This window comes from Notothenia coriiceps, unplaced genomic scaffold, assembly GCF_000735185.1.
Source record: "Notothenia coriiceps isolate Sejong01 unplaced genomic scaffold, NC01 NC01_scaffold00037246, whole genome shotgun sequence".
Classification (NCBI taxonomy): Eukaryota; Metazoa; Chordata; class Actinopteri; order Perciformes; family Nototheniidae; genus Notothenia; species Notothenia coriiceps.
In genome coordinates this window covers 5,564,682-5,575,490 of record NW_011369947.1, presented here as the reverse complement: position 1 = coordinate 5,575,490, position 10,809 = coordinate 5,564,682, and the positions used below count along the sequence as shown (strand labels likewise).

General features: G+C 40.8%; 2 protein-coding genes across 2 annotated transcripts in view; one reads left to right on the top strand and one right to left on the bottom strand.

Moving 5' to 3' along the window:
* Positions 1–2,946: 2,946 nt before the first annotated feature.
* On the top strand, positions 2,947–4,934 carry LOC104966323 (protein unc-50 homolog). The gene is made up of 3 exons (XM_010795511.1): positions 2,947–3,058; positions 3,313–3,420; positions 4,391–4,934. Exons 1-3 carry the CDS (start codon positions 2,947–2,949, stop codon positions 4,525–4,527), a joined length of 357 nt encoding a protein of 118 aa, XP_010793813.1. The 3' UTR covers positions 4,528–4,934.
* Positions 4,935–5,606: 672 nt separating this feature from the next.
* LOC104966322 (inosine-uridine preferring nucleoside hydrolase-like) overlaps positions 5,607–10,809 on the bottom strand; it is a 22,610-nt gene continuing 17,407 nt past the window's right edge. Inside the window, exons 4-7 of the mRNA XM_010795510.1 lie at positions 6,660–6,796; positions 6,468–6,545; positions 6,112–6,228; positions 5,607–6,015 (exon numbers count right to left, since the gene is read on the bottom strand). Of these exons, the coding sequence (XP_010793812.1) occupies positions 5,863–6,015; positions 6,112–6,228; positions 6,468–6,545; positions 6,660–6,796 (485 nt within the window). The 3' untranslated portion in view covers positions 5,607–5,862. The remainder of the gene's footprint in view (positions 6,016–6,111; positions 6,229–6,467; positions 6,546–6,659; positions 6,797–10,809) is intronic.

The following is a 10,809-nucleotide window of genomic DNA, read 5'->3' as shown; positions in this document are numbered from 1 at the left end:
GTGTTGGGCTTTCCGTGCAAACTGTTATTTGTGTTTCGGGAATATTTTTATGGTCTGCTTTTACCGTTTGCAATAACCCGAATCATTATCACTGCTGACATGATGTTTATTGTTATTTTAAGAGTCCAAATGGAGTCTACGAACACTGTGTAATGGATTACAAATTACGAATGGTTCTAATATAGGGCGTATAAATGTAGAATAGAATTTGGAATAATGAGCACTGCCGAGATGCTTTTTGAGTGAAGGGCGATTAGGTGTTTTGCAGAAAATAAAAATACAAAAGACAAGTGAAGGTTAGAGGGCTGCTCTTGGACTGTGTGCTTCTTATTATGCATGTTCAGGGTTGCAAATGGAACCTTGTAAATCCAAGAACAGAGAACTTTTTTAATGAATTCCTGTTCCATGCTGCTCCACCTCTCACCATCCCATCCTGTAAATTGGTTTTCTGTACTTTTAAGTTTATAGTGAGTCAAATTCTTATAATGTGTCAACACAATAAGCCAATAAGAAATCTGATATTTAAATGTGATCTGTGCTAGCTACCTGTATCTATGCACTAAAACATGTTTTGTGCAAGTACACATATCTTAAAGTGCCTTCTCGTTGCAATTACAAGTTATCCAGCAAAGAACTAAAGGTCATCATAGTAAATATGTTCCAGCCTTGTTTGTATATGTTCATGGTAGAGAAGGAAACAATGGAAGAACTTTGCTTGAACCACAAATCAACCTCATGCAGATGATTAAGCCTTCTACATCTACGTTAATGTGAGGGATACTACGAAATAACCATGTCAAGATTAAACCTAATGCCTAAACTGTCATTTGACTAATGTGACCTCTTCAAGAGCTGCAGTTTTACCTCTATTTGTTTACAGTTTAGACCTGTATTCACCCTGCAGTGATGAATTTAGCAGCATTACAACTGCAAAGGAACATTTAAGATGTGAGGCAAAAAAAAGAGAGGACTTTAAATGACACGTTAAATTAGACGAGAGGCAAGCACAACGTTTTGTTCTCTCCACAGTGTTTTCTAATGTTTGTTTTCCAAAGCTGACGTCGTATAGCCCGGACTTCTTTCTGTGGATGGATATGATAGGACCTAGTCCATAGACGTTCCAAAAAAAGATCAGACCTCTGACTTTCCATATGGACCAATCACAATCGAGTATTAAACTAAGCCAGTGCAATAAAAACCCGTTAATATGTTTTGACAAGTCTGTTATTTCAAGACTCTGGGTCCTCATTTCAATTCCAAGCTCAAACAGACTGTCCATTGCAATCTATTTTCAGAGCTTCTCTCGAGCACGGTGAGTTTGATACTCAAATCATCGATTGGTGGAGTAGTCAGTTTCGGAAAGGCAGATTTTAACAGTCAATAACATGACTGATGGGAAATGATGGAGGAAACGGGGAGGCTGACCTTCAGGGCAGAAAAAAAGTGATATTGCTTGATTCTAAAATCCATGGTGATGTGATTGGCTGTAAATATGAAACGTTTGAACAGTTTGCTGATGTTGCTTTTGCTGCGGACCTTTAACCCCCCACCACGGCTGAATGACGCCGCTCACTGGGTAACAAATTGCATCTCTGCTTGTTATTATCACATTAACTCTGCATCAACTGTCAACAAAGGCCCACAGCATACTCGTACACACACATACTTGTACACACACACACACGCACACATACACTACACACACACACGCACGCACACACACACATACACTACACACACACACGAACGCACACACACACGCGCGCATGGTCTTTCTTCTTCTTGACTAATCTCCAAACAAAGCTGTGAATGTTAGCCTCTAAAATCCTTTCACTTTGAATTTTGTGAAAAAGAAATGAAAAATCCCTGGAGAAGAATAAAGAAGGACGACGCGGGCAAAGAAAGAGATGAAAAGACGAGCGTTTGCCAACTCCTGCTGAGACCTCTTTGATAAATGCGGACTTTTTCGAAGAGGGAGTTTGGTTCACTCGCAAATCTCTCCGCATGACATTCCGCATGTGGGCATTTTGTGAGTCTATTTGTGTGTGACCGTAGGAGTCAGTTTTTGCACTCGTAATTCGTACTGTATCGTACAGTGTGAGCACACATCAGGCAAGTGCAGAGCGTTCTTTGTACCCCGAGTTTTGTTCTTTCTTTCAATTGGTTGGAGAGTCCCCATTATCTGATATCTAGAGTCCGCATCGTAGAATCTGTCTTGCATCCTTTAAAGAGCCATTAGATTACCTTGATGTGTTACAATACTGCAAATTAGGCTTACTTGAATCCCACCACTAACAAGATTAAGCCTTCACTGTTGGGAAAAAAGAACAGATTGTACAGTTCCTAACTTAAAAAAGATGGGGAGTCCTGGTTTTACCCTCCATGCCTAAGAGAAGTAATTAGATCCCTCTATGTTAGGAGCAGATTTAAAAGAATGGAGGACAAATAGGGTGAGCTGCATATTTGATTACAGCATTATCTCCATCTCTACCCAGCACCAGTTAATTGGAGAATACAGGGGAGTCATGTAATATGCAGAAGCTGGGAAGGAATGAGAAGGACGTGGGACATTTTAGATACTTCTTCCTGTATATTCAGACTCAGACATGCTTTGGTTTAAGTAGTTCTCAAGTAAAACTAAAGAGGCTTTGAAATGTACTTAAGTAAAAAGTACCCATAACTAGCAGCTGTTTTAAAGAGTACCTGACCTCCCTTTATATTAATAGAACAATAATGTCATTGTTAGCTAATGAATGTTTCCATGCTGAACAACGGCAACATGACAACGTTTTCATTGGTCCCTCTTCTTTAGAGAAGACCAGGAAATGATGGATACACGGATCGTGTTCAAATCAATAGGCACGCAATGACTCTAAATAATAATGATCACGCCACCAAACACACATTCAGACTAAAGGAACCAGCCTGTNAAAAGCCTTTAATTTGATGAAGGTATTTCCGACACACTGCTATAACACACAAAGGGTCACCATCTACTCACGGTTTATAAAGAACAGCTGCAGGAAATGGCATTTCCTGCAGCTGTTCTTTATAAACCGTGAGTAGATGGTGACCCTTTGTGTGTTATAGCAGTGTGTCGGAAATACCTTCATCAAATTAAAGGCTTTTTAAATGTTTTTTTGTGCAATTAAAGGTGCATTGTATGTGTTGAATTAAGATTAAGGACACTATTCTGATTTAGTTTGTATTTTTTATTATAAAATACCACATCAGCAATTCATATTATTGCTATTGTAGAATAACACCTGGCCCCTTTTCCACCACACTTACTCTTGGTCCTGTGTGTTTCAGATCTCGTGGTAATAAACAGTGACTGGTTCATAGGATACTTTGTGGGGAACACAACGTGGCTGATTGCCATCGGCTATTATCTCTACATCTCATTCTTGGGATACAACGGTAAGTCATAATTGTCGGGGAATAATTTGCCCTGCATGTCCTCCTCCTTCGCCCTCTGACGCAGCTGACCAACCTTGAGCAGCCGTTATCTCCCTTAAGGAGGGGCTGCCCTAGCATATTGTTGTTGTTACCAGTTTGTGACCGGGCAACTCTCAGTCAGAGATAGTTATTGTTGAGGGACACCTGGATCACATCCTTCTCGGGGTGTAGATGACCCCGAGCCATAAGCGACAACAAATGTGATTCAGTGTCCTCAGCTGTTTAGTCTATCTATTGAAGAATGTTGATTATTACACTCTGAGTTCAAACCTGGAGCTACAGGAGGGCTCTTCAGAATTGATTGTGGCATCTCAACCGTGTGTCAGATCGTGGCCCGTGACATGTCTTGTGAATTCTCCGGCCGAAGCTCCAAATAAACCGTCAGTGTTTGCCGTCAAAGCTCCAGCTCTCCTCGTGTCTCTCCTGACTCCAATTGCTTCAGAAGTTTCCCCCACAATAATCACATACACAGAGAAAGATCATTCTCAACATTGTCTCTATTAAAGTACCAGCTTTGCAGTAAAAGACGCCACCTCCGTTGAACACAATTTCTGGCTTAGGGTTAGTCCTAAACAGTTGTTTCAGTTATCTCTCAAGCCAAAATAAGATACTTTTAATGTTGTTTTTCTTATTTGATAGTAATTGGTCATTTCAGAATCCACCAGTGTAATTGATAATCGTAATAATTACAAAACGGCAGTGTGCCTATGTGTCCTATTAAAACAGGAAGTTGTCTTAGGACACAAAACAGAGGTACCATTAATGCGGTTTTGGTTATGTCTGTCTATTATTTTATTTTATTGTCTGGAGTGTTCATCTCCATGTAGGGTCAACGAACACACTGTGTTTGCTCTAGGGACGTAGTGTACATCTCACTGTGACTTTATAGGTGTCAATGTGCTGATGTTTTTATACTCTGTTATCCCCACAGCTCTTCCCTTCCTGAAGAACACGGTGGCGCTGCTGTACCCCTTCGCTCTGCTCGTCATCGTCTACACCCTCTCCTTGTCTCTGGGCTGGAACTTCACACAGGGCCTCTGCTGGTTCTACAAGTACAGGGTGCAGTAGGGGCCTTTTGTCTCTGAGGCGGGACACACAAACCAATGAATCTCCAGCTTCTTCCAGTCTGTGGGAAGGACTCGAGTCTAAGGACGAGCTTGTTGATTTTCTGTCTGGCTCCGGTGTGGATTCGGAGCTCTTGAGGATGTGTTTGGACTAGTTACAGAAAACAGGACGACGGATGAGATGCAGCTTTTATTGTTGTTTCTTTTTGTATGATTTGTAAATATTTCTGGCAGGTTGTAATATATGATATTAACAGATGATTGTTTCCGAAGAGCGTTGTTTTTTTTTCTTTAAAATAAATCCTGCTTGTTGAAGAGAAAGTAGAGGGACATGGGATGGACACTTTTCTTTCTTCCTTTCTCTGAATGAAGTGTACATTCCTGAGCACTTTCAATAAAAAGTTTTATTAATTTGGGTTACTTTGGTTTTACTTTCTCGGGAAATAAATGATGAATCCAATTCCAAACAAGTGTGTAATGCTCAAACCTCCCACCAGGGTGTGTTTTACAAGTGTGTGTTTCTTGGAAATGAATAGCAGGCAAAGGATTATATACTAAAGTCTGAAAGATGCTGTAGTTTTCAAATGAAATCAAATATCAGCTCAACCGAGCAAGTAAGGAAGGAAGGAGGAAGGAAGGCACTTGCATGGAGGGCCCTGAACGTCATGACCAGTGTATGGAACTCCAACCTCCCCCGTCAAATCAAACTCAGCTTCTTCTATGCAACGGTAGAGTCTGTTCTCCTCTCTGGCAGTGCATGCTGGACCCTGAAGCCAACCCTGCAAAAGTCTCTCGACGGATGCTACACCAGAATGTTGCGAGCAGTACTTAACATCAGCAAGAGTGTATGTGTATGTAACCAACAAGATCCTGTACGAGGGAATACCAAGGGTGAGCGAGAAAAAAAATTGTAGCCAGGAGAATGAGACTCGCAGGACATTGCCAAAGGCATCAAGAGCTGCCAGCTGGCAAATTGGTGCTGTGGGAACCAACACACGGGCATCGGTCACAAGGACGTCCCGCACAAACATACGTGGACGTACTCAAGAATGACGCAGGAGCACAAAGTACCAATGAACTGGCCAGATGTATGGAGAACCGGGATGACTGGAAATCAAGTCCTCATCATCTCGTATTTAATATTTTTGAGGTACATAATGGTTATAAAAGGCAACAGATACATTGTTTTACTAATTATACTGCCAGGAATAATATCAGGTTTTCTGTTACAAAATGTTTGGCATGAAAGCTGCCTTGTTTTCTCCTGCAATGTTTCACAAAGGTTTGGAAAGGGTTTGACTTTAATACGATGAGGCTATAATGTGAGTTGTCTCAGATACTACTTCAGTGAATTCATCAGCAGTCGTTTGAACTTCTCCTCGTCGACTTTCTTCATGATGAAGACCTTGTGCTTCTTCTTCAGCAGGTCCATGTAGTCCAGCACCATCATGCCTCGGGTGTGAGTCCCCTCCAGCTCCACCGTGACTGCAACCTGCAGGAGGAAGATACAAAGAAATGTTTAATACGGAAACGCCCGCCCCTTCTGCTGAAAATAGATCAATCAGAGAGGAGAACAGTATTTTAAAACCTCGTCACTCTCCGTCAGCAGGGTGTCGTCGATGGCTGCTGCCATGGCGTAGCAGTCACAGGTGTTGAAGCCCGGGCCTGACACCAGCTCCTTCTGGTACCGCTCAGTCTGCACCATCTGCAGGGACAGGTAGTATTTATATCTATTAAACAAGGACTATGACAGATTGAACCACAAGCTAATTTCCATCTTCAGTCCCACAACAAGAGTCATATAACAGTACATTTAATCAAGTACAACTTTGGCATACTTCTTCCTAACTTGAGTATTTCTATTTCCTTCTACTTTATACGTATACTACTTTTCAGAGGCAGGTTATCTCTCTCAGTGTATTGAACAAGAGGTGGCTGTCATACCTTCCTGGTGTGGGCGTAGATCTCCTCCATGAATCGAGCCTTGTCTGTGTCCTGTGCCAGCCAAGTGTCGCAGAAAGACTGAGGGAGACAAAAAGACATGAATTAAGTCAGCAGTTTAACTTCAACAACACTGAAGTAAGTTGTTTATGTTGTTGTTTGATTAAATAAACGAATACATATATAGTGCCTCACCCAGGGCAGGCTGTTCCTGCAGCTGAACTCCCAGGTGGCGATGTAGGTGGGGCAGGTGTAGCGGTCCAACACGATGTAGGCCGCCTCGGAGTCAGCCACAAAGTTAAACTCTCCACACACTGTAGTGTTACCTCTGGCTACACACACACACACACACACACACACACACACACACACACACACACACACACACACACACACACACACACACACACACACACACACTCTTGGTTCCATTAGTTCCAAAAGTAGTAGTCCTGTTCTGTATCTTATCACTTAAATAATACTACAAATCTGAGGTGCAGCCATTCACCAAATGTACCTGCTGGCTTTTAAACCAATCATGAAAGGACTTAAACAAGCTTGATAACCAAAAAAAATTCTCCATAAATTCAGCCCTGTGGAAGGAAATTGGCAACCAGTCAAGAGCTTACTGTAATCAAGTATGAATAATAGAAACCTTTAAGGGAAAATTACAGTCCTCAGAAACCTTTGGAAACTTGCTTTTGGAGAACAAAAAAGGAAAACAATACTAATTTAATATCAAACACCGGCAGAAGGCGGAGATAAATGAAGAATGAAAGGAAGTCTCCTCCCTTTGGGAACCTCTTTCTGTTCAGAAGGAGATAAATGAAGCTGCTCAAAGAGGACAGCAACAAGATCAGAGCTGAAAATCTGAAAATCAACACGACAGGAAACGAGAAATAATGCAATAACGTGTGTATCATGAGAGGAGGGCAACACCATGGACACAATGGAGAAGGAGGAACATTAGAGGAAGGGTTAGGGGTTAAAGAGGACCTATTATGCTTTTAGGGGTTTTCCCTTTCTTGATGTGTTATATTTGTTATTAACACTCACGCCTTGATTGGCGGTTGACCAATCACAACAGAGCCGGGCAGCTAACCAATCAGAGCAGACTGGGCTCTGGTTTCAGACAGAGGGTGAAAAGATGTGCTGCAGCACAGGCACTATGAGAAAAATAAAGAATTTTTTAACATTAAAGCATGAAAACATGTCACAGTAGGGACACAAAATACAAAATTTGAACCTGAAAATGAGCAGAATAGGGTTCTTTCATATTCATCAGAACGGACGTAAAAAAAAAAGCTTAAGAGCAGGGGTTACAAAGAAATGAAAAGAAAAAGGTAAGCAGTCTGTTTTGCCAATTTTTGTGATTATACTTTTGAAATAGACTGTGTTGAAAAAATATGACCTTCACATTTGAATGTCTTCCCACTCCATTTACGTATCAAATCTCGTTTCTTTAAACAACTGTGGACATAGCTGACTCTTTAATTAACCCAGGGGCGCATGGCGTGTTGTGTCTGTGGACATGAATCATAAAAGAGAACAGTTTCATTCATCTTCCTGTTGAATAATTTTTTTAAGTTCATATTTCTTAAGGTCACTAACCAATGCTGTTTTTTAAACTCACAAATTAGTGTGAATATTTACTTAATATGTTGACACCATGGAAACGTGTTGGTTACAGATTCAACAGGCAGCCACTCTCTGACAGATAAGAGCCACAGCCGTACAGAGGGTTAGCTGTATTGCATATTGATCTATAATGCACGTGGCTGGGAGAGAGAACAGAATTGGATTCCCCAGAAATAGGGATGACGATAGAAATGGCAATGGCTTCATAATACTCCTGTTTTGCATACATATCTTCAATCGTTAATTAAAAACGTCCCTGATCATGCTTAATTGAGTTAAATCTGAACACTTTGACAGGACTAGGGAGCAGAAGTTGCTTTAATTGATTCCTTGAAATATTGATAGGAAGTAAAAGCTGATGAACAACAGGAAGACACATTATAGTCTCCATGGTGCATAACGCATAATACACAGGCATACACACACTTTATATAATCAAGCTAATGCACTACACAGTCTAGTGTCTATAAAAAAGAACCGTTTGAGACTTTTAATGCTGTGCCGTCTTTTGGTGAAACGTCATTCATCTTTGTATTTCTTTGTTTTCGACGTGTATCAGTGTTGGCCAGTATTAGTGTGAAAGTATTTTACTTTGGTACATTAAGGATACTATGAATGCGTCTCAGTCAAACTTAATTTGATGCAATCAGGACTTGTCCAACAAGCTAACCTGATGCGAATATGGTTTGTTGCACAGAACCGTCTTAGAAGCTGGCATTGGAAACTGATCGGAGGGCAATTTTGAAAATGCTTGGTCGAGGCCTGAAGAAAACGGAAGAACTACGAGCCCATTTGCCGGAATAATCCTAACAGATCTAGGCATGTACTCGAGAGTCAAGTCAATTTAGCTCCATAATAATAATAATAATAATACATCTTTATTTATTCAACACTTTCATACAACACATGCAGCTCAAAGAGCTTTACAAAATGACATCACAAGCTAAAAACAAACAACAAGAAATTCCCCTCAGATCATCGGCCAAGAACTTTAAAGGTACATGCAGCAAAGCACAACTTCTGACCAGGCCAACAGACACAAGGAGGTCAAACGTATGACCACAAAAATCAAACAAAACAAATGCACCACATGGTATTAAACGGGGCCCCACATCCAACGTTGGATCAAGTTCTCGTAATATTCCATGGATGGTTCTGCATTATCTAACCTTGGGTTCTGTGGTGATCTGTAGACAGTAGATAGGTGAGTTGCTTTTAACCATTGCTATGTGTTTTACACCAACACACCCAGTTCAGTGCTTAGTCAACACTTCATCCTATGTCTTGAATGTATTGGGACATGGTTGACCTCTCCATGAGGTTGCCTCTGCTGTTAACTGTATCATAATAACAGCTACAAACATGACTTGACATTTTTGAAGTCTTGCAAGATAAAGAATTTCCCCACAGGTGTTATTTGGATCTTTTTTGTGCAATTCTGATGCAATATCAAGTTGCCAAAGATCAAACTCAGCTATGGTGGTATCCTCCTCTTCCATCTGTGCCTAGAAATGCACAGAAGGTGTCCCCCTTTTTGCAAAAACACTGCCTATATTTAGTTTGGGGTCTTCCACAGTTATAGCCTGACTTTTCTAGACCCATTGCAAATGTGCCAAGCGAAAACTGGAAGCACTATGGAGCCGAACGATATTCTGTCACACACAGAAGTTGTGTGTTTTAAAACCAAAGCAGCATAAGATCTCAGAGTTTTGGCTACTGTGAATGAAAAGTTAAACATGTGTTTCAACAGAATCACGCAGCTGTGCTCAGGCATTATGATGTTTTTGAGTCGGTTTATCAAACTAAGGCGAGAACAGTGGAGCAAGCAAGTTTTGAAAGGTTTGAAGTGGAGACGTGTGGGAATGAGGGAGATGAAGAAACACTTTTTTTAAAAGAAAGTGCTTTAGACAGAGAGGAGAAGGGGCTACACGAGCTAAAAGAAAGATATTCTTTAAAGGAAAGACATAGGGGGGATTTCAATTAAACCAGCCTATTTTGTAGTACTGGAAAGGCATACAAACTGATGCAAGGCCTTGTAACACACACGCACGCACACACGCACAAACGCACACACACACACACACATACATATACATGCACTCAACCCTACTAAAAAAACATGCAAAAATTATTAATTTGTGTCCAGCAAAACATCAAGCTTTTAGAGCAGATGTCGACAAAACAATCAATCCTTTCCCTTTGTCACACAAATGCTGATGATAACCACAGTCTATGATGATAACCCGTGACAAACAATGTGTTGCCGGGTGTGTGACAGCAACAGTCTAGCGCTCTGGATGCTCCAAGGGATGGTTGGGTTTGGGTCACTGGCTTGTTTTTTTAATGTGTTTCATGGTTCAACACTTTGTTTCTTTTTTCTTGATGTATCTTACAGCCTACTCTGTATCCTTTAAAGACCAGGAGCAACAGTTTTCTCTCACCGTGAAAGCTATGCATTCTTATGACTCACATTTCTTAGGAAAATAGTTTTGAAAAATGCCTTCAACTTGGCGATCCTCATAATAGCTTTTCGAACTATAAACACTGAATTCAGTTTTCCGCACAAACACTGCGCTAGTGGATTGTCAAAGGGGGAGCCTCGTTGCGGGGAAATTATACAGATGGCTAGTCCGCCCCTGGAAATGTCTATGCAAACGTTATTATTAATAATAATAAAATAAAAAAAATGATACAAAAAGTTAATCAA

Coding starts and splice junctions, on each gene's coding strand:
- LOC104966323 (XM_010795511.1), top strand. CDS start 2,947: ATGAAGGTATTTCCGACACACTGCTATAACACACAAAGGGTCACCATC. Junction 3,059..3,312: donor GCAGCTGTTCTTTATAAACC/GTGAGTAGATGG, acceptor TGTGTGTTTCAG/ATCTCGTGGTAATAAACAGT. Junction 3,421..4,390: donor CTCATTCTTGGGATACAACG/GTAAGTCATAAT, acceptor TTATCCCCACAG/CTCTTCCCTTCCTGAAGAAC.